This window comes from Balaenoptera acutorostrata, chromosome 4 (assembly GCF_949987535.1).
Source record: "Balaenoptera acutorostrata chromosome 4, mBalAcu1.1, whole genome shotgun sequence".
In the NCBI taxonomy this organism is placed as follows: Eukaryota; Metazoa; Chordata; class Mammalia; order Artiodactyla; family Balaenopteridae; genus Balaenoptera; species Balaenoptera acutorostrata.
In genome coordinates, this window is record NC_080067.1 from 102,544,265 (window position 1) to 102,568,496 (window position 24,232).

At 34.1% G+C, this 24,232-nt stretch overlaps 1 protein-coding gene across 9 annotated transcripts in view; it reads left to right on the forward strand.

Annotated features, from left to right (window-relative positions):
* Nucleotides 1–24,232, forward strand: part of SENP7 (SUMO specific peptidase 7) — a 152,454-nt gene that overhangs the window by 119,887 nt on the left and 8,335 nt on the right. For 8 of the 9 annotated variants that reach the window (XM_057545771.1, XM_057545773.1, XM_057545777.1 and 5 more), the window contains 7 exons: nucleotides 3,298–3,331; nucleotides 10,806–10,985; nucleotides 12,179–12,441; nucleotides 14,471–14,604; nucleotides 16,011–16,127; nucleotides 19,865–19,987; nucleotides 24,065–24,157. In XM_057545771.1, coding sequence (XP_057401754.1) covers nucleotides 3,298–3,331; nucleotides 10,806–10,985; nucleotides 12,179–12,441; nucleotides 14,471–14,604; nucleotides 16,011–16,127; nucleotides 19,865–19,987; nucleotides 24,065–24,157 — 944 coding nt within the window. The remainder of the gene's footprint in view (nucleotides 1–3,297; nucleotides 3,332–10,805; nucleotides 10,986–12,178; nucleotides 12,442–14,470; nucleotides 14,605–16,010; nucleotides 16,128–19,864; nucleotides 19,988–24,064; nucleotides 24,158–24,232) is intronic. The other variant, XM_057545776.1, reaches the window with a different exon arrangement.

Below are 24,232 nucleotides of genomic sequence, written 5' to 3' on the forward strand. Positions count from 1 at the left end.
AACAGGCAGAAATGTAAATAGATATTTACATTATAGTAAAATGTACTATGAAAATATGTATAGGAAGTGCGCATATGGGAGTGAGTACCTCTGTCTGGAGGAATCAGGGAAGACTTCATAGAGAGGAGAGCGTATGATTTAAGACACAGAGTAGATGTTTACTTGGTGACCATGCAGAGGGAAGACCTAACTAATCCCAGTAGAGTAAACATGTACAAATTCTGGGAAGTACCAATAACGGTAGCTGGTGATATAGTTAAAATTGCTTTGATTGAAAGCACCACAGCAATTCTGTTTAAAATGAATATTCTCTGATCACTAGTTTTCAGATATTAATAATTTTGTTATGCCCAGAGTGATTTTACAATTATTTTCTTTAAGGAATTTTGTTCACTTTTCACAATTTCCCCCCGAATTTTATAGCTTTTTCATTTTAAATTCAGGTTTAACCAGTTTTTTCTGTTGAGTTCTTTGTAATGGCAAAATGTTGGGTAACCTAAATATGTGACAATAACTGATAAGCCGGGGGGGGGGGAATTTAATATAAATATTCAGCAAGGGGTTTTCATTAATTGATGTATTAATTATGCTATTATATGGTCAGTGGACTTGTTATGGGCAAAAACCAAAACCAAACAAAAAACTACAAATGAGTAAAGGAACAATTTAACGAACACCTGTAATCTTGACTATCCAGAGACAATTACCATTAACTCTACAGTGTATATCATTCCATATTCTTCATATTAGATACATATATATTTAAAACCAAAGGATATAACATTATACATACTGTTTTGTAGCTCACCATAATCATATTAAATTAATGTAATTCATGTACCTATTTTGGAATATTTGGATTGTCCTTAATTCCTGACCATTGGACATTTCAGTTGTCCCAGAATTTTGCTACTACAAATAATAAAGTACTGCAAATATTCAATAAATGTCATAAAGTAGGTCTTAAAAATTTGTCTCATGTCTGTTGGAACACTTAAACTATGATTAAAATAAAAAAACTTAAATGTCTAATTATAGGAAAGTAGTTTAGTAAATATATGCAGGTAAAATATATGCATGTGAAAAAAGGTTGAGAAGAATTCTGCAAAAATTAAAACAGGTAGGTTGCTATGGAGAGATTGTAAGCAATTTTAAAATTAAAAAATATAATGAATAATATAAAACAGGAAAAGGGTAAAAGTCTTAAAACTTTCAAGTTTTTCAAAAAACTGTGAATATATATTCTTTTTCAGACAGAGTTCATCATGCTCTGTAATTTAGAAATTAAAGAACTTCTTTTTTTGGGGGGGTAATATATTAGAGAATTAAAGCTAGTCATTTGCCAGATGTTTAATGGGTGTCTGCTATATTTTGTTATGGACACTGGAGATATTGTTCTCACTGTCATGACAGTTACAGTTTAGCTGAGCCAGAGAAATACCTGTAGTGGGAAACTCTTACATTAGTTAGAGCCGTTTTTTTTTTCTTTTTCTATAGTGGGACATTTAAGTTATTATTACCTTTTTTTAGTGTAGAGAATGCTGCACATTTAATTTTTTAGATCTCACTTTTGTTAATAGTAGGAAAAATGTTTATTAAGTGTATATTATGTTCAAAGAACTGTACTGGCTGTTGTAAGAAGCTATAAAATAGCTCTTATGTTCAGCTTTATTTTTAAGTTTAAGTAGATGTGGTATGATTTCAGAGAACTTGGGATTACCTTATTGCCACAAAAACATCTTTCTGATTTTCTTAACTGGGGATTCAGTTTTTGCTGCAAATAGGACTTTGCCTTTGGGAGAGATTACATGTTGGCTTAGTCATCAAAAAAGGTGTAAATGAGTATGTGATCCTTGCCAAACAGAAAGGTTTGATAGGACAAGGGTGCTTATGGTGGGAGAATGAAACAATCATGTAGAAAGAGGCCAAAGATATATAGATACACTACTTCTAATTTGTAATTTCATAGTAATGACTACAAAATCTCAAAAGCAAACACTCCTTATATTCATTTTCTATAACTAGTTATTTACAATTGCTAAGATATATTTTATGAGATGAAAGACCCAGTGAAACATGCCTGAAAGGATTTAGCAAGGGGAAATATACACCAAATATATATAGCAGTTATGTGAAGGTGACATAATAATAAGGTGTATTTGAACAAATCAAGCTAGATAACATAATCAGATGCTAGTGTCTAATGATAACAGCTCCCCTTGATTAAGGGTCTTATCAAAAACTGAGAGGTTCAGTACATTACCTAAGTTTACTTACTATTTGTGTAAGTGGTAGAGATAAGAGAGGCAACATTTGAACCCCTTGCTCAGCTTTTAACTCATTTGTCCTTTTGCTCAAATTTTGCTTAAGTGGCTGACTTACACTATGAAATGTGAGTTTTATATTTGTGAAACTACAGTATGAAATCATTTTTAAATTAGCAAAAAAAATAAAATAAAATGGAGTCTTACTAAATCTGTGGTTTCACCAAACATTGTTTGCTACTTATTTGGAACTCTGTTGGTAGTTAATTTAGGTACCCATGTACCAAGGCCATTTTCAATTTTGTGCTCACAGACTGTATCCCTGATTTGGTCAACAATTTCATAAATGTATTGATCAAAAGAGAAACCTAACCATGTAATAAATAAATAGGCATGAATTAATTTGACAAACTTCAAAGGACATCTATTTTAGGTGGTACATGTAAAATTTAGGTACTCCACAACTCTTGAGACTTTATTTTAAAACCAACACTTAAGGAGGTCAGATATATACAAAAGATACCTAGAGAAAATTTAGCATCTTGTCACAGAAGGAGCAGAAAGAGCAGGAACCTTGCTGAATCCTTAGTCAGAAGGGAATTTATAACATGGAACAAAGAAGAATGAATGCTGGGAATGTCAGCAAAGATAAGGATCAAATCCTGCTTTGTGATTTATTTACCAAAGTCAGTGACACCCTGTGAGGTCTTTTGGCAGTTTCTTCTGGACTTTGTCTTATTTTTTTTTAAATATTCAGGAAACATTTTTGAAAAGTATATTAAGTAAAGTCTTACTGGTTTTTATAAATGAGCATATTGAGAATTAAATTACTTGCACAGGGTTCTTAAACTTCCATAAAACTAAGTCTTTACAGTGAAACATCTTTTTGGTTTATTGAGAAAAAGGCTTAAGACTTTTAGTATAGACTTTGATTATGTACTTGTGGTTTCAAAAAGAAAAAAATTTTGAAAAATTTGAATAGTAACACATCTTGAGTGGTAACTCGTATTTTGCTTTTTTATTTTTCCTTTAGTTCACGACAAAGTATATTAAGATCCCATTTCAAGGTAAGCTATCATTATCTTATGACCTCTTTTCACTGTAGTTTTGAGTATAAAATAATTGGTCAACAAAAATTCTGAGATATTTCTGCTATTAGTCTTTCATAATTTTTTCCAGTGTAGAATTTATGTAAAAATAAGGTTAATAATATGTTTCAATTTAACACTTTTTTTAGCAGCTTCAAAAGGAGTTAAAATGTTTTATAACACTTAAAATATACAATTTTTATACTGTTGTTTTAATGACTTCAAGTAATATGAAGGGACTCATGGCAATTTCTTGGGATTAACAAAAGTAGTTTTGATAGCAAGATTTTTGATATATAAAAATGGATGAAAATAGAAACTGTAAGTAAAGAAGTATAAGGAAAATTTTTAGTGTTGCACACAAACATGTAAAATGGTTTTACATAGGGATTAAGAGAGATTTTTTTATACTGTTCCTTATCTGAGTAAGGCAATGTGGATTGGAAAATGGACCTATAATTTGTAGAGACTCAGACAAGTTTCTCATTCTCTTTCCAAATAAAAACCTTTCAGAATAAATAACATTAAGAGAACAAATAATAAGCAACAGAGAATAGTCTCTTTAGAGAATGAATTATGAGAAGAATGAACAAAAACAATATATACAAATAGCACTTCAGAAATGAACTGGGGAAGAGGAAACCTGTGTTTCAAGACTGAAGATGAGATTGAAGTAACTTTAGTTGGACTCCCCAGATACCCATGTACAGAATCCACAACTGTATGTTATAATAATGAATCTAATGATTAGGAAACTACTATAAGTAGTAAGAATATGTAAGGCATATATAATATATAAAAATAAATATACTGATATTCCTAATTAGGAAATTCTAATAAGTTATTGTGGAATAATATAACATTAGCTATTTAAAGAAACCAAGGCCTGTGATTCAAGAGGAAATAATTTCATAAAAGATAGTGCTATAATCTGTAGATAAAGACCTGGGTAACAGAGCTACCTCTCAATTTCTTTTTCTTTAATAGAGGTATAAATGATGTACAACATTATATTAATTTCAGGTGTACAACATTATGATTCGATATTTGTATATATTGCAAAATGATTACCCCAATAAGTCAAGTTAACATCCATCCCCATGCAAAGTTACAAAAATTTGTGTGTGATGAGGATTTTTAAGATCTATGCGATAGATCTTAAATATGCAATACATTATTATTAACAATAGTCACCATGTGCTGTACATTATATCCTCATGGCTTATTTATTTTATAATTGGAAATTTATATCTTTTGACCCCCTTCTGTCATTTCGTCCACCCCCTGCTTCTGGCAACTACCAATCTGATCTCTGTATCTATGAGGTTTTTTTTTTTTTTTTTTTTTAAAGATTCCACCTATAAGTTATGTCATACGGTATTTGTCTTTCTCTGGCTTATTTTGCTTAGCATAATGCCCTCAAGGCATGTTGTTGCAAATGGCAAGATTTTGTTCCTTTTTTTTTTTTTTTTTGGCAGAACAGTATTCCATTGTATATATATCACATATTATTTATCACATATTCATTCATCCATTGATGGACACTTAGGTTTTTTCCATATCTTGGCTATTGTGAATAATGCTGCAGTTAACATGGGAGTGCATATATTTTTTTTCTAATTAGTGTTTTCCTTTCCTTTGCATAAATACCCAGAAGTGGAGTTGCTGGATCATTAAAAAATTTTTTTTGAGAACGCTCTGTTTTCCATAGTGGCTGCACCAGTTTACATTCCCGCCAACAGTGCACAAGTGCACAAGAGTTCCCTTGTTACCACATCCTTGCCAATACTCATTATTTCTTTTCTTTTTGATAATAGCCATTCTAATAGGTGTGAGGTGGTATATCATAGTGGTTTTGATTTTCATTTCCGTGACGAGTAGCAATGTTGACCACCTTTTTGTGTACCTGTTGGCCATCTGTATGTTTTCCTTGGAAAAATGTCTTTTCAGTGTCTCTGCCTTTTTTTCAGTCAGATTGTTTGGGGTTTTTTGCTATTGAGTTGTATGAGTTCCTTATATATTTTGGATTTTAACCCCTTATCAGATATATGACTTGCAAATATTTTCTCTCATTGAATAGGTTGCCTTTTAATTTTGTTGATGATTTCCTTTGCCGTGTAGAAGCTTTGTAGTTTGATGTAGTCCCACTACATCTAACTAAAATCTATAGGTAAAGACCTTTGTAATGGAGCTACCTCTCAAATTCTTATGATACAAACAAACATCAAAAATGATATTTTAGGTTTTCATAGTTAATATTTTGTACTTTGTTTCAAATATTGCTTTCTTTATAGCTTTTCTATCCCAAATGAATATATATATAAACATATATATATATATATATATATTTTTTTTTTTTTTTTTTTTTTTTTAATACTTTTTTGGCCACACTGCACAGCATGTGGGATCTTAGTTCCCCGACCAGGGATCTAACCCAGGCCCCTTGCATTGGAAGTGTGGAGTCTTAACCACTGGACTGCCAGGGAAGTTCCCAAATGATTTTTTTTTTTTTTAACATCTTTATTGGAGTATAATTGCTTTACAATGGTGTGTTAGTTTCTGATTTATAACAAAGTGAATCAGCTCCAAATGATCTTTAAAAGATGATTTTAATTAAAAATTGTGGAAAAGTACTCTTGTCGGTGGTAATGGGTTTATGATTTTATAATGGAAGAGGAAAATATTAGTCAGCTTCTTCAAATCCTGTCTGTGCTAAATTCCCATATAAAAAAAATTTTTTTTTAAAACAAGGCATGCAGGGACTTCCCTGGTGGCACAGTGATTAAGACTCCACGCTCCCAATGCAGGGGGCCCGGGTTCGATCCCTGGCCAAGGAACTAGATCCCACATGCATGCTGCAGCTAAGAGTTCTCATGCTGCAGCTAAGGAGCCGGCGAGCCGCAACTAAGGAGCCCACATGCCGCAACTAAGCAGCAGGAGAGCTGCAACTAAGGAGCCCGCCTGCTGCAACTAAGATCCGGTGCAACCAATAAATAAATAAAAAAATAAAACAAGGCATGCATGTGAAAGGTTTTTGTAGGTGGGGAAATCTAGGGGTCTAAATGTTTATTTTTCTGCAGCAGCTGTGGGAAAAAATTGATTTATTCATATTTATATTAGCTGTTAATTATGTTTGGCTGTGGCTTAAAGAAAATAGTTTATTTTTTCTTCACATTTAAGAATTCCAGAGGTAGACTGAACAGGGCTGATATGGTGTTTATTTGGTCATCAGAGGCCCAGACTCCTTTCATTTTCTTACTCTGTCATCCCTGACACATGACTTTCATCCTCTAGTTTGTCTCATGGTCCATATGGCTGCTCATACTCCAGCCATCATGTTTGGTTTTTTTTAATAAATTTGTTCATTTATTTATTTTTGGCTGCGTTGGGTCTTCGTTGCTGTGCGCGGGCTTTCTCTAGTTGTGGCGAGTGGGGGCTCCTCTTCATTGCAGTGCGCGGACTTCTCATTGCGGTGGCTTCTCTTTTTGCGGAGCACAGGCTCTAGGCGCATGGGCTTCAGTAGTTGGCACGCGGGCTCAGTAGTTGTAGCTTGTGGGCTGTAGAGCGCAGGCTCAGTAGTTGTGGCGCACAGACTTAGTTGCTCCGTGGCACGTGGGATCTTCCCAGACCAGAGACCAAACCCATGTTCCCTGAATTGGCAGGCGGATTCTTAACCACTGTGCCACCAGGGAAGTCCAGCCATCATGTTTTAATGTTCCAGGTGTAGAGAGCAGGAGGAAAGGAAAAATGGTAGAAAGAATACATAACACCCTTTTAAGGAGTCTTCTTGGGTGTGCATACCACCTAAGGTTCTGCTTATATTTTCTTAGCTAGAATGTAGTCAAATGACCACACATCTATTTGCAAAGGAAGCTAGGAAATAGAGTTTTTAAGAGGTGGGTATCTTGCTTCCTCATAAAATTAGGGTCCTGTTACTAAAATCCCTAACAGTAGGTAGGAAAAATGATAGGCAACTCCTACTTTCAGTGTCTGTCATAGCCCTGTAACAGAATAAACTGAATGTTTTGGGAAAATTTGGTAATGAGGTTAATTTTTCTTGTGATGGTGTTAAATGCCCCCTGGCTTTTTTAAGGGAATCTTTTTAAAGCAGTCTTCCTAAAGAATATTTAACTTTCATACTAAGAGCTTGGAACATTTGGATTAGTAATAACTATCTAGATTTCACAGAAATAGTATCAACTATTTGGGGCTGTGAGCTGCATGAGGAAGAAATGCTGAGAAGTTTTTCTAAAGGTTCTCACTCTTTACTTTTAACTTAATCTGTTTGTCTTTGCTGCCAGTTTCACTGACAGTTTTCAGAATGGAGGAGTTACAGCGTTCATAGACTGGAAGAATTAATATTGTTAAAATGTCCATATTACCCAGAGCGGTCTACAGATTCACTGTAATCCCTGTCAAAGTTCCAATGGAGTCTTTCACAGAAATAGAAAAAAAAATCCTAAAATTTGTATAGAACAACAAAAGACCCCAAATATCCAAAGCAGTCCTGAGAAGAACACAACTGGAGGCACCACACGTCCTGATTTCAAATTGTATTACAAAGCTATAGTAATCAAAAGAGTATGATATAGGCATAAAACACACACAGAGATCAATGGAACAGAACTGAGAGCCCAGAAATAAACCCACATATATATGGTAAATTAATTTTCAACAAAGGAGCCAAGAATATACAATAAGGAAAGGATAGTTTCTTCAATAAATGGTGTTGAGAAAGCTAGACAGCCACATGCAAAGGAATGAAACTGGACCTCTACCTCTACTATATACAGAAATCAACTCAAAATGATTTAAAGACTTAAATGTATGACCGGAAACCATAAAACTCCTAGAAGAAAACATAGGGGGTAACCTCGTTGACATTGGTCTTGGCAGTTTTTTGCATCTGACAGCAAAAGCAAAGGCAACAAAAGCAAAAATAAACAAGTAGAACTACATCAAACTAAAAAGCTTCTGCACAACAAAGGAAACCTTTAACAAAATGAAAAGACAACCTACTAAATGGGAGAAAATATTTGCAAATCATATATCTGATAAGGGGTTAATACCCAAAATATACAAACAACCCTATTAAAAAATGGGCAGAGACATTTAAAAATGTCTAAAAAATAGACATTTTTCCAAAGGAGACATACAGATGACCAATAGACACATGAAAAGATGCTCAACATCACTGATTGTCAGTGAAATGCCAATTGTCAGTGAGATACCACCTCACACTGGTCAGAATGGCTATCATCAAAAAGACAGTAGATAACAAGTGCCGGAAAGGATGTGGAGAAAAGGGAAACCTCTTCCACTGTTGGCACACATTAGGATTGTAAATTGATGCAGCCACTATGGAAAATAGTATGGAGGTTGGTCAAAAAATTAAAAATAGAACTGCCATGCGATCCAGCAATTTCACTTCAGGGTATTTACCCAAAGAAAACAAAACAGTAATTTGAAAAAGTACATGCACCCCAGTGTTCATTGCAGCATTGTTCACAATAGCCAAGGTGTGAAAGCAACATAAATGTCTTCTAATAGATGAATGGATGAAGATGTGTTATATATATATATACAATGGAATATTACTCAACCATTATAAAAATGAAATCTTGCCATTTGTGACAACATGGATGGATCTAGAGGGTATTATGCTAAGTGAAATAAGTCAGACAAAGACAAATACAGTATTATCTCACTTGTATGTGGAATCTAAAAACAAAAGGGAAGCAGACTCAAAGATGAAGAGAACAAGCAGCTGGTTGCCATAGAGGAGGGTGGTGGGGAGTTGGGTGAAATAAGTGAAAGGGATTAAGAGGTATAAGCCTCCATTTATAAAATAAATAAGCAATGAGAATGTAATGTACAACGTAAGGAGTATGGTCAGTAATACTGTAATACCTTTGGGGACAGATGGTTACTAGACTTACCATAGTAATCATTTTATAATGTATGCAAATACCAAATCATTATGTAGTAATGTGAAACTAACATTATATGTCAACTGTATTTCAATTTAAAAAAGGCATACAAATCAAAAAAAAGAAAAAGAAAAAGGAGCCAGTAAACAGAGAGTAAAAGAAGAGGGAAGGTAGGTTAGGATAGGACATGACAGGATAGGAAGAGAGGAAGTCAGGAGGCATGCATACGGACAGAAGAGAAATAGAAATACAGAAAGGGAACAAGAAAAAGACCTGGAAGAATGGAATAAGGAAAGAAAAGAATAGAGGAAGGAAGGAGGAAATATGAAAGAAATAAAGAGAAAATGTTTAAAATGGATTAATTTATAAGAAAAAGTAAAAAAAATAGAATGGCTATCTTGGGAACATTAAGATGACTAGTTAATGAGTTTGAATGCTTATTGTAAACTGCTTTTCAAACTTTAATGTTTATATGAATTACCTGGGTTCTTTTTGTTAAACTGCTGATTCTGATTCAGTATATCTAGTGTGGGGCCTGATTTCTGCATTTCCATTTGGCTCCCAGGTGATGCTCATGTCACAGGCTGAGGACTACATTTTAAGTAGCATGGAGCTAGGAAAACATGGGGGGAGGAGTAGTAAGAGATTTGTTTCAAATAGGTAACCATCTTGGGTTTATACTTAACCGATATTTGTATTCCTAGTTCAGCTGCTTGTTTTCTTAAGTTGGACCAGATGACCTCAGGACTTCTTTACACCAGTTTTCTATATTTCTTTGAATTAAAAAATAAGGTCCTCAGAGGAGATTCTTTTAGCTTGCTGAGAGGGAGAAAGAGTGATAATTCAGAGCAATTACCTAGAAGTTTTGAGAAGTAAAACCTAGAAGAATTTTAGAAGAAATGTCATCCTAGGAGTCCCCTGGTGGCCTAGTGTTAGGATTCTGGGCTTTCACTGCCATGCCGGGGTCCGGGGTTCAGTCCCTAGTCTGGGAACTGAGATCCCGCAAGCCATGTGGCGTCACCAAAAAAATTTCATCCTAGACCATTCAGAAGCTCATATTACTCTGTGGAATCTTTGGGTAATGGCTGGTCTGTGTAGTGGAATGCAGATGTTTGAGGAGAAGAAAAATAGGCGTTAAGTGGCTTATGATAGCATTTGCAGTCTTGGTTGATAGTATTAACCAAGATAGAATTATATAGTTTTTTCAGTTGTACTATGCTTAGTTTTCTGCATTGATAAGATAGTCTGAGATCATATAGTGTGAGAGGCTAAATTCCTACATTTAATTATCACTTAAAAATTGTTTGGCCCTTTCTAATTTATGTGATCTTTTTTACTGTAATAATACTGTTTAGGTATTTTAGCCAAGTTTACTGAAATGTACTGGAAATGATATTTTTGAAAAACCTTGCATATAATTCTTTTTAAAAAATACATTGTGTTAAAGAGGAGTCATACAGTGCATATGGAGTGTATTCCTAAATAGATTAATTTATTACCTTGTTATCTTTTATTTATTACAGTGTCCCTGCATGAGATTTCATTGCTAGTGGATACTACACATTTAAAGCGGTTTGGGTTATGGAAAAATAAAGATGATGATCACAGTAAAAGAAGTCATGCTATCCTCTTTCTTTGGGTCTCCTCAGATTATCTTCAAGAGATTCAGACCCAATTAGAAAACTCTATATTAAGCCAGCAATGTGAGTATAAAAAGATATCTAAATTTCAGGATAATCTGAGAAGTCCTATAAATAAAGTAATTTTCCTCTAAAATAATTTAGTAGAATGTAATTATTTCACTGAATTGAAATTAAGTTCATTGAATTCAAAATAATTTATCCCTTGATATTATGTAAGATATTTTATTCATTTAATTTCTCCTTATAATTTTACTCAACCAATTAAAATTATCTTATAAAATAAAAGGACTACCTTATCTTTTAGTCACTTGACATCCTTGGCTACCTGTCTTAAGAGTTTCTTGCCCTTATTTCATAATGAACTGTGACAGAACTAATCAGTGGCAAAGTCAAATAAAATACAGAAGTCTTTATCTTCAACATTTTCTATAGTTTCTAAAAAAGATAAATCAGTTTATTTACTTATGTATCATTTTTCTAAGACTGGGTTGAATACTTTTCTGATGCTCCCATAACACTTATCTATCAATATGTAAGTATCTTGAGATATTTCCCAACTTTGTTTAGTTTCCAACTCCTAAAGGAGTCTGGTTTAGAATTGGGTAAATCAAATTAGTAAGTTTCTTTCTTATCTCTTTAATCTCTCTGCCATTTCCCCTCCTACTCCCTTGCACATTAAAGATGTTAAGTAGTGAACTAAATTTTATGTCTTTAATATTACTTATTTTGCTGTCCTCATTACTTCCAAATTAATTGGGAAAATTCATGATTAAATAGCAGAGAAGTTGGAAAAAAATACACAAGCCATTTATAATCATTATGGGAGGAGAGAATGTCATTTGATGAGAGAAAATGATTTTGAAGGAAGTGTTTGGAAATTTTTTTAATTGGTAGATTTGATATATGAAGAAGGCTAGAGAAAAATAATTGCTTAGTCATCACTCATTTACTTATTCATACATTCATTAAGGAACATTTAAGAGCACCTAGTAAATGCCAGGTACCGGAGATGCAGCAGTCAGTACCATTGTGGAGTTTGTATTCTCATGTAGTAGGAGTCTAAAAATTGTGAGTTTTGGTTATAGGTTACTAATGGCCTGTTTTGGGTTTTAATTTGCCTGCGTTATTAACTAACATACAAAATAGTTTGTTGAGTTGTATACCAACCTTACTGTTACTAATAATTATTTTAATTATAATCCCCTTGAAAAATAACACTGCTGATAAAAACTGGTGTCTTTTTTCTTTCATAGCAAAATCCACTGAATTCATTTTCCTTGAGCTACACAGTTCTATTTCACAGAGAGAAGAATTGAAATTGCAAGACATTATGACAGAAATAAGTACAGCCAATGGAGAATTAGAGCTTTCTTATCCGTTGTCTTGGGTTCAGGCGCTTCCTTTATTTCAGAACCTCTCTTCAAAAGAAAGCTCTTTTATTCATTATTACTGTGCTTCAACTTGTTCTTTTCCTGCTGTTACTGCTGAAGAAATGAAGATGAAATCAATATCTCAGGTTAGCATATGATTAATATAATTAGTGAGGGGGAGGGAGGCAGTTCAATAAAAATTCTTTTTTTGAAATGAGCATGATTTCAGAATGCTGTGTTTTGTCAAAAGGGCACAGGAACCAACCTAAAGGAACTCCCAGTGCCAAAGCTAGAACAGTTAGATCAACAAAATCAGTAATGATAGCCTGTGATTATTATTAAAAAATAAGATATAATACCAATTAATCTATATTGATACAAATAAATAACTGAATGGATGAATGAAAACATAAAAAAAGGTGGGTAAGGGACAATTCTTTCTTAGAAAAGTGTTGCAATTAATAAATGTAAAAGGAACAAGGGAAATATAAAACCACCTCTAGAAAAATCATAGTTATGATTGTTGCAGGTAAGGTCCACGGAGAGATGCTAAATTTAATGGATGAAAACTTAAGGTAAAACAGGATATGTGCACAATATCAATCTCTCACCCCAAATATTAATTAATTACAAAAAGGAAGTAACTTTTTTTTCTCCACTGTAGTAACTTTACAGTGGAGAAACGTTGCAGACATCACCTTAACCCAAGTGATCGAAGTTAACATTACCAGTAATAAGATATATTGACCTAATGTACCTGTCACATCATGCACGGAGAAGAGTACATCATTTCTGTGTTGTTCTTCTCAATATTGTATAACCTCAGTCTAATTGTGAGAAAAATCAGACAAACCCAGTTACAAAGTAACTGACCAACAGTCTTAAAAAATATCAAGGTCATGAAAGACAAGGAAAGATTGAGGAATTGTAGGATCCTGAAACAAAAGAAATTTGTTAGTGGAAAAACTAGTAAAATCAGAATAAAGTTTGTAGTTTAGTTTATAGTATCATACCAACATTAATTTCTTAGTTTTAATAATTGTACTGTGGTTTAAAAAGATGTTAATATTAGGGGGGTCTGTGAGAGGCTTATTTTCTGCAATTCTTTTATCAATATAAGTCTAAAATTATCTTGAAACAATTAATGGTAAGTTTTAAAATGCTGTGTTTATTTTTATAGGAGGTTGCTAATATACATGTGGCTTATGTATCACTGCCAAATACCTCTAGAAAGAAAAGCGTTTATTAAGTTTGCTGTGACATGGGCGTGTGCACACACGCACACACATACACTCATGTGGGTTTGGTCTGGGGCTAATCTGTTTTTTTTATTTATTTATTTATTTATTTATTTATTTTATTTTTGGCTGTGCTGGGTCTTTGGTTCGTGCGAGGGCTTTCTCCAGTTGCGGCAAGTGGGGGCCACTCTTCATCGCGGTGCGGGGACCGCTCTTCATCGCGGTGCGCGGGCCTTTCACTATCGCGGCCCCTCCCGTCGCGGGGCACAGGCTCCAGAAGCGCAGGCTCAGCAGCCGTGGCTCACGGGCCCAGCCGCTCCGCGGCATGTGGGATCCTCCCAGACCAGGGCTCGAACCCGTGTCTCCTGCATTAGCAGGCAGACTCTCAACCACTGCGCCACCAGGGAAGCCCTAATCTGTTTTTTTTAAAGGTCTGTAGAAAGCCACATTAGTGGAAGTCAAGATGTAAGACTTCACTGTCTTTTGCATAATGTAAAAATTTTGCCTGGTAATTACATTGTATATACAAATTTGTATCATAGTTTTCCATTTAATAATAAAATATCAATTTATGTTCTTATAAACTCTTTTCAGTCTCTTGTTTAAATTTTTTCCTACTATTTATCACCTCTTTTGTTCATTTTGAACAAAATGAATGCTGTTTTCAGATTCCTAAGTTAATTATAAAGCCAGACCTGTAAGTAACACTTCAGGTTAAACTTTGACCATTGTGTAGTATCTTTTGATACAAAGTATTATTTTGATTTAGTTATATCTTTATAGAAATTCTAAGAGTATATATATAACTCATTGGTATGTATCAATATTTCTTTTAGTCACATTTTCTCTTACCAGTCTAACTTTTGACTTTGTCCTTTTGAGAGTTAATACGTGTTTATGCACGTATAAGACCTTTTTCTTTGCCATTTTCTGTCAGCCCTCAAATACGGATACAGCCAAGCCTACTTACACCTTACTGCAGAAGCAAAGTAGTGGTTGCTACTCACTTTCTATTACATCGAATCCAGATGAAGAATGGCGAGAAGTCAGGCACACTGGACCTGTTCAGAAGTATGTACTGTGTCATATCCCGTTTGTAATAGGTGGGCAAATTAGTAGTTTTCATTCACATTGCTGATTTTAAGTACTTTTCCTTTTTAAATGTTTTGAGTTTTACTTTCTTGCTGACAGTTAATAATAGAAATAATTATTAAAAAGTTAAAAAAATTATTAAGAAAACAATCAATGCCATTTCATTTAGTTTTATGTTAATAAGACAGAAATGGTAGCCAAGATGTCAAATGTGGTAAGATTAAAGCATTTATTGAAAATATTTGAATATAAGTGTATGGTTTTTAAGATTATATATTCCGTATCTGAATATATAATAGGAAAAGTGAAATTGCTTATTAATGTGTGCCTCAATTTAGGGTACTTTATCAGAACTTCCCTTTCAGAAGTTACTTCTTTGTTCGTATTTCGTCTTTTATATGTCTTCTCATGGTGGTAAGGCAGCATAAGGGAGACTGTGCACTTGAGAGTGATTTCTATTCCTCTACACAATTCCTTTTCTCTGTTAAAAAAAAAAAAAGGAAAGCACAGGATAGGGAAATAGCCAATAAAATAGTAACTTTCATTTTAGCACTTAAAATTTTCCTGTGTTATTTGATTTAGGTGCCATGGTTACCAAGATTAAATCAACTGCAGATGATTCTTATCTTCTTGAATCTTTCTAGTTCAACAAGTACATATTATACCTTATTATTGACTATATTTGTGCAATGAGTACCACCCTGTCTGTTCCAAGATTATAGTCAGAACTCATAACTGCTCTTATTTTCTGAGCTTTAAGAGAGGGTGCCAAAGGAAAAATGCCTAATTAGTTGTCATTTTGTTTTCCATTTCTTTCTGGTTGTACTCTAATTATTTATATCCTTTATATTCTCTTTAAGTTATGCATCGTAAGCACTTTTTTTGGGGAAACTTGCCTCCTAAGCTCCCATGGTAATTCTTCATTGTCCAGCTGCTGGTGTAGACTAGCCACCAGTAGGAGAGCATTGTTTTTGACTGTTGACTCTTTTAGTCTTGGGGATTCAAACTTAGCATTGGAAACTGGAGTGTAGGAGAATCTTCTATGGTTTATTACTTCAGTTTGTTGAAAGTTAAAAATTGTACAGAAGAGAGACGTCCTCAATGGTATTGTAATTGACTGTGAGATAACCTATTGATTAGACAAATACTGAGACTAGCCCACATGGGAAGGATTGGAAATGAAAAGATACTCAATGAGAGTACTATTAGTAGCTTGTGAAAACAAAGGAAGGGAAATATAATTGCTTGTATCATGTCAAATATTTTTTACCCTACACATTTTAGTTATTGAATACTACTGCCCTGTTATTGTCCCATATAACAAATCCCTTTGACACTAGAGTTTTCAATATTAATATATTTTAATTTTATTTTTACTTTTTAAGGTTGATTGTATATCCTCCACCACCTACTAAAGGGGGTTTAGGAGTAACTAATGAAGATCTGGAGTGCTTAGAAGAAGGAGAGTTTCTTAATGATGTAATCATTGATTTCTACCTTAAGTAAGTACAATGATAAATGATCTTGTCATTTGTTTTACAGGTTTTGACATGAATATTAAATATCTTTATCTCTGAAGTATTTTAACTCTAGCTAAAAATAACCTGCCAAAATTTCAGGTTTGAAAATTTTTGTCTACCAAAGTTTTCTGGTGTTGACTAATTCAGTTTCATTCCTTTACTTCCCATAGATACTACATACTTCAGAAGAGTTACTGTTGTTTTGTTTTGTTTGTTTTTGTTTTTGCTTGCTATTGATTGATACTTCTTTTTAGATTTTATTTATTTATTTTTGGCTGTGTTGGGTCTTCGTCGCTGCGCATGGGCTTTCTGTAGTTGTGGTGAACGGGAGCTACTCGTCGTTGCAGTGTGCGGGCTTCTCATTGCGGTGGCTTCTCTTGTTGCAGAGCACGGGGTCTAGGCGCGTTGGCTTCAGTAGTTGTGGCACGCAGGCTCGGGAGTTGTGGCTCACAGGCTCTAGAACACAGGCTCAGTAGTTGTGGCGCATGGGCTTAGTTGCTCCGTGGCATATGGGATCTTCCCGGACCAGGGCTCGAACCCATGTCCCCTGCATTGGCAGGCGGATTCTTAACCACTGCGCCACCAGGGAAGTCCCTGATTGATACTTCTTGGACTATAGTATTATTATAGTGAAGGAAGTACTTATATAATTACAGATCACTTTGGGAACCAGAAAGAAACAACTCTGTAGTTCTCTATTGTGTCTTTAAGCGCTGTAAAAGTTAACTGTCATTTTAAAAATCCATATCACTATTCCATTAAAAATAGTTTTCAACGTTTTATATAGCCAAGCTGAAGGAATGTGTAAGAAAGAAACTTTCATGCAGCGGTAATTTGTCTCTAGCCCTCATTTTGTACTCTATCCCTATACCTACATTTCTAACATTTCAAGATGTCTCCTAATTATTTCACTGACCCTTCCCAAACCAATTTATTATTATCATATTATTTCAGCCCTATTGTTTTACTCATAGTGCTATCCTTATTCTACTAAGGATAGGCTCAAAAATCTCACGTTATTATCTACTCTTCATCTTGGACATTGTAGATTTAATCTCTAGAAGTTCTGTTTGGGTCTTTTTTATATCTTTCATGTCTCTAACTATTTGAACATATGGAACATAATTATTATATAATAACTGTTTTAATGTCTTTTTCGACTTATTCTAGCGTCCTTGTCAGTTCTGGGTTGGTTTCAATTGACTGATTTTTCTCTTCATTATGAGTGGTATTTTTTTTTTTTCTTCTTCTTTGCATGTCTGGTGATTTTTTTACTGGGTGCTGGTATATTCCTATAAATATTCTTGAATTGTGTTTTGAGACAGATTATTTGGAAACAGTTTGATGCTTTTAAGGATCTTGCTTTTTAAAGTTTGTTAAGCGAGACCAACAAATTAATCCCCACTATGAGGAAAGACCCTTCTGAATACTCTACTCAGTGCTTCATGAATTATGAGGTTTTCCAGCCTGGCTGGTAGCAGCAGGCAGTATTCCCACAACCTGCGTGAATGCTGGGTACCATTCCCTCTACTTTTTTCAGATAGTTCTTTCCCCAGTCTTAGGTATTTTCCTTACGTACATGCAGTGATCAATATTCTGCTAAATTCTTGAGGAGGACTCTCTGCAGATGTCTGGAGTTCTCTGTCTATAGTGCTTTTTCTTTTCCAGTATTCTGATTTGCAAACTCTCGCTGCCTTAGTCTCTCCTGACTCTCAGCATCTTCTCAACCCAGGGAATCTGCCGTGTTCCACCTGGGTTATTCCTTTCTGTGCTGCAGCCTGGAAACTTATCAAGGCGGTAAGCTGAGGCAATTATGGAGCTCACCGTTTCTCAAGGGTCACTGTTCTATGTTGCCTGATGTCCAGTGTTTTGAAAACTATTGTTTCATGTGTTTTGTCTGATTTTTTGCTTGTTTCAAATAGGAGTGTAAATCTGATCCCTATTATTCCATCTTGCTTGGGAGTAAAGTTTTCATTATCATTGACTCTTCACCCTCCCTTCCTTCTCTACATACTCAGTTGCCTGAGTAGTAGATTTGGTCTCTCAAATTTGTTTATTCTCTTTCTTCTGTCATCATGATCTTTTTAGTACTACTTATCTTACCTAAATTGTTGTTCTTTTAAAACAGTCTCCTTATATCCTTTGTCTCTGTTTTCCTGTCTGTTAAGTATATTATTACCACCATTATTATTCTTTACTCCATGAATGCAATTCTCACTAGAAACTTTTATTAATTTCTTACTACCTGTCAAAATGAGTTCAAACACAGTCAGGCATTTGAGTGTCTTGATAATATGACACTAATTTGTCTTTTCTGCCATCTACTTATAACCCTGCACCTATTACATAGTCCAGCAAAACTGAATTATAAACAGTTTACTAAACAAAGCCCATCCTTATTCACTCTTTTGCCTTAATGCCGTGTTACTCTTGCTTCGTGGAATATTCTTTTTATCTTAACCTGCTGAAATTTTATTCCTCTATCAAGGTTCCTCACAAGGGTTATCTTCTTGAAAACTTTTCCTGATTTTAAACAGATATTATTAACTCTCATAATACCTTATTTGTATCTCTTTTATGGTTCATATAGTATTTTGCCTTATTTTAAAGTTATTGGGTAGCATTATGATTATTTTCCTTCTAAAGGTTGAGCATCTTATATCTTACTTATTTTTGTATCCCTAAATAGTGTCAAATTTATATTTTGTGAGATGAATTGGATCATCTTTGATGTTAATTTTGATATGTTTTATTGGAATTAACTAGTAAAATTTTATTTCAAATTCAGTTCCAAGAGTATTTTTCTATACTTCCTTTTCACTGAACTGCCTGTATCTCTGACTCTTTGACTTCTTTTCACAGGGGATTCTACTTTATTTTTTAAACTACTTTCTATTTATTTTTAATATTGATGAATAACTTTCAAATAGGAAAGTGCACAAATTTTAAGTGTATAGCTCATGAATGTTCACATATGTGTGTACCCATGTTATCGCTATTCAGATTAAGGTAAAGAACACTTGCAGCACACCAAAAGCATTCTTTGTGTCGCCTTCCACATAGTATACCCTCCACTTAACCACATTAAAAAAAATTCAAGTTGTGTTTGTCTTTTATGCTTTTTTTAAAAAGCAATTCCAAGATCATTTTTGAACCTTTATAAACTATTAACAATAGTAGAGTTCTCTAATTATGAGAGGTTTAATCACTAAGTGATTGAATTATAAACTTGTGTTGAAGAATTGTTTTAGTAAAGAAATGGACTAAGGATTTAGAGATTAGTCATGTCTCAGAGTTATTAAAATTTCTCTAGATTTATTTAGGAGCGTCATGGTTTCAGTTTTGTATTTGATTGCATGATTATTTGATTAATATTTCCTTCTACCGTCACTCTTCTGGATTGTAAGCTCTACGGGGGCAGGAACTTTTTTTGCCCCCTCTCGTTTTATGTCGCTAGTATAAATATGGTACTTGGCACATATTAGGAATTTGAGAAATATTTGTTAAGTAAATGAATATGTGGAAAATTTCTGCTTTAATTGATCTCGATAGAAGGTGAGGTAACTAAAGAACAAAAAAAAGCTGAAATCGGAGCAAATTGCAAGATTGCTTTGACTCTAATAGGACATAAAAATGAAGATTTTCTGAACACAGATAATTGGAGGAAGACCGGATAAAATCTAAAAATAATTTACTTTTGTGGTGTTGTTACTTTGCAGGTATCTTATATTGGAGAAGGTGTCAGATGAACTTGTTGAACGAAGTCACATTTTTAGTAGCTTTTTCTACAAATGCTTGACAAGAAAGGAAAATAATTTAACAGAAGATAATCCAAATCTTTCGTAAGTCAGTCTTTCAGAGTACTTAAGTTTTAAGAGGAAAACATACTATTTTGATGGACTTAGCGAAATAACTTCTTACAGTATTTCCTAGAGTGAGCAGTATTACCACCTTTGCAGGTGCTGGACCTGTTTGCTCTGAGAGGCATTTCTTACCCTTCCACTGTTCTGTTCCCTATCACAGGGAGGCTGACTCTTACAGGTTGCATTTCTAATTGCATGTTCTGTGGGGGATATTGGAGGTTGGAAGGCAAGGAAAGAAGAAGTCAGGATGTTTCTTCCTTACCCTCTTTGCCTTGGGCAGTTATTCTGGTAGTGGTTCTAGTTCCTCTGTGGGTCCTTCTTTCACTGGACAGACCTGATAGATCTCCAGCTTCCATTTGGAGGTACTACTTCTTCACTTTGCCCTTCAGCATAAGGGTGTAGCATTGTCCTACTATGCTAAGCTCTGGTTGCCTCACTGATTGCCTTTTGTGGCATTGTGCTTTTTCTGTCACCACTGTAGCCAATTATTTGCATTACATTTTATCTGTCTTAAATATATAGGGAGGTTTATGTTTTCCTGGTTGGACCCTCACTAACATACTACTATTTAATTAAACTGATGTAACATTATAAAAATACCATGTTCCCACAGTTCAGCTGAATTTCTGTCCAAGTATTTTTTTGATTAATTCTAAAACCTATAGAGCAGTGGATAGGGCTAGGCAAAAAAGGAGGAAGGAGTAATTTTTGTATCGTAGCAGTAACTTGGATAGTTGTGAGCCTGGAACCACTTCACCCCTCTCCCTGCCCCTAACAATTCGTGTGATAATCTATATGCTAGGCCCATGATAAAATTAAAAGAGTTTTTATTTTTAAAAAAGTTAATGTAAACATTTGTCTACCACTTTACAAGGTACATTTTTGTACATTATTTCTTCCCATAACAGTGCTTTTAGGTATGTAAGGCATTTTTCAGATGAGGAAGCAGGCCAATAAAGATTGGCAGAACTCCGGTAAGTGACAGAACTGGTTGGTACTTAAATCTTTATCTTTTAACCTCTAATCCAGAGATGTTTTTGTTGTACTGGACTGACTTTGAAAAAATGGCTGGGAGAGTTGTTTCATCCCTTTAAAATAATAGGAATAATAAGCAAGTAAGAAGATGATTAAATGGGTAAACTGTCTGAATTTGTTGTATTGTTGGAGAAGGAGGATAGGAATAGAGAGAGTATTAACATTTATTGAGTACCTGCTTGGAGCCATGACAGTGAACATAAAGTTATTTTGTTTGATTCTACAGTAGTCTTATGAGATAAATGCCATTATTGTTATGAATTGAAGCTTAAAGAAGTTAGATAAGTTATCCGAAGTTGGATATAGCTTTCCAGTTTCAAAGTTCAAGCTTTGTCTGTTGTTTTTAGTATTGCAACTATATAATTTACGGCCTAAATTGGGACACTTGAGAGAATAAAAGGAGGCTCTATTAATAGCTACACTGGGCAACCCATGTATACTGGGGCTGCCCTAGACAAACTGGGATGTGTAGTCATCTATATTTTGAGTGTCTTTATGGATTTGGAATTTGTGCTGGTAGACAAGGCCTGCCAGGGTCAACTAAGGAGAAAATCACAGTCTGAAAATATTCCTGATAATCAGGGTTAATGGAGAGGGATATATGGAAGGGGAAGATTTATTAAATAAATTTGATGTTTAACATTTCTGATGCCCTCCTCTTCTATTTTATGAGTATAGAAACAGGCGGTTGGCACCATGCACTTAATCCCACACTTTGTCTTAAGATTACTAGTCAGTGTGGCAGACCCACGTAGAAACTGAGGAAATGAAAAGGTAGATTCTGCTGTATTAACAAAATTTTTTTAATTAAAAAATTAGAAAAAATTTAGATGTTGTATGAATGATCATATATAAACATAATACAAAACTGAGTTAGATGAGTGGCATCTTCCAGTGTAAGATAGATCTTATATGTATCTTATGCATAATATATATTTATATACACACATACACATATACATATGAACACATACATACATACACACACACACAAATACTCATACTAATGCTTAGCCTGATATGTATACAATTAGTATTCACACAAAGAATCCCTACAAATCTGTTAAAAAAAAAAAAAAAAAGAACCCAGAAGCAACGTGACAAGGGATACAAAGCATAACTTATGGCCAATAAATCCTACAGGAAGCTGAAACTACTAGTGTTAGGAAATAGCAGACTAAATGATTCACAAAGTCATTACTGTGGTTTATGAGATCCTGCAAGATCTGCTTCTGTCCATGTCCCTAAACTCATCTCACAGCATTCTCTCCCCTCATTTATCACACTTCAGCTCAGCCTACCTCCTTTCAGTTTTCAAATATGCTTAAGCTCTTTCCTGTTTTCTGACAGAAATTTCTTCTTCTGGCACTTTTTAATTTATTTTACAACATGATCTCTAATCATTTTTTTGTTTGTTTGTTTATTTTCTGTTTCTTATTCTAAAATACAAGCTCCATGAGGTCAGGGACTTCATCTGTCTTATTTTCTACTCTATGCCTGGGGCATTTTGCTCAGTTCTTGGAACATACTAGGAACTCAAAATAAAAGATAATAATGTATGTTATTGAATGGGGAGAGAACTGTTAGACATTAGTTGAGGATTTTCCATACAGTTAGGAACAGAGAGTAACAGATTATATTGTGGCCCCCGTATTCTCTCCTGTCATCCTTGCCCCATCCAATATCTAATGTATTCCCAATCAAATAAGGTTAGCATAATCAGGAAATGTATCAAACAGCAACATAACAAGACAAAAGAAAACCAGGTGTCTATCCTTAAGATCTTTCAGATGGAAAACAAATTAAGAGACTCTGCACTACGTAAAAATAATAATTTATAATCATTGTAATGGTTGGGTCATTTTGAGATAAGAAAATTTGGTAAACATATGACTCATTATTTTATGAAATCAATCTTTTGCATAGTGACTAATTCCTACTATATCTTTTAGCCCCATCTTGCTCCCAATCTCTGCTCCTGTGAGTTTGGTTAGATATTCACATGGACAGGGATAGGGCAAAGACGTCTGTTTCCTGTGTTACTTGGTATGTAAATGTATAAGAACTTAATGATTTGTTTAATTCTCTGACTAAAAAGAGGAAGAACTTAATGATTTGCTTAATTTTCTGACTAAAAAGAGGCCCTTCGTGGGACTGAGCCAGAAGTCACATATCACCATCTCCTTCATGCCACTGTGAAATGCTATCCCTTTCCTAGAACCTTTTTTGACATCCAAACTTGGTTTGATATCTTCCTTCTTTAACTTCCCTAATGAGGTAAAGAAAAGGAATTCTTATTCGTGTGTCCCAACCCTTTTCTTCATGTTTTTCCTAGACGCCATCACCATAATTCCTTTGTATCCTTTATGACACTTATATTTTAATTATTTGTTGTAGTTTTTTTCTGCCTTCATTATTTTGTAAATCCTTTTAGGGTAGTGTGAGTGATTTTCATTATTTGTTCTTAGGAACCTAATAAATATTTGTCAAAGAAATAAAGGATGGATAATGGGTATGCTTAACTCATTGTCCTATAATATTCTTATAAATGAAATAAAGGGAGATGAGTCTCATCTTTAAAAATCTAAGACTATATACCTCATCCCTCCTCTTCCATTAAGTTTTAACACCTCCCTTATCACAGATATAACATTTAGACAATTTTGTTAAGGTTTAATGATAATATTTTATGTCAGCACAGGTGGAACTAAATAGAATAAATAGGTATAGCTATTTATATTCAGTTGCTGAGACACTTTTGGAATCTGTAAAGCATTTTATGAATTGCTGCCTTTCTTTTATCCGTTACTTTATTGTTTATAAATAGTGATCGTATTTAAAAACAGCCAGGAGTTAATAAAATGAGATAATTTTCTAGTCTGTTAAATATTATGTACCTTGAAGAAGATGGTTAAGTAAACTAAAGCTAGCATTTTTCAGTGTATAAAAAAGACCCCTGAAATCCTTATCTTAAATTTTTAATTTTTTATCTATCAAATATGTCTATCTTTTTGTTCCCAGAATGGCTCAGAGAAGACATAAGAGAGTAAGAACATGGACTCGTCACATAAACATCTTTAATAAAGATTACATCTTTGTGCCTGTAAATGAGTCGTGAGTATTTCAGATTATTTAAAAAAAAAATCGGAGAGTGCAGAAAAATACTTTGTGCATTTTTAGATTAATAAT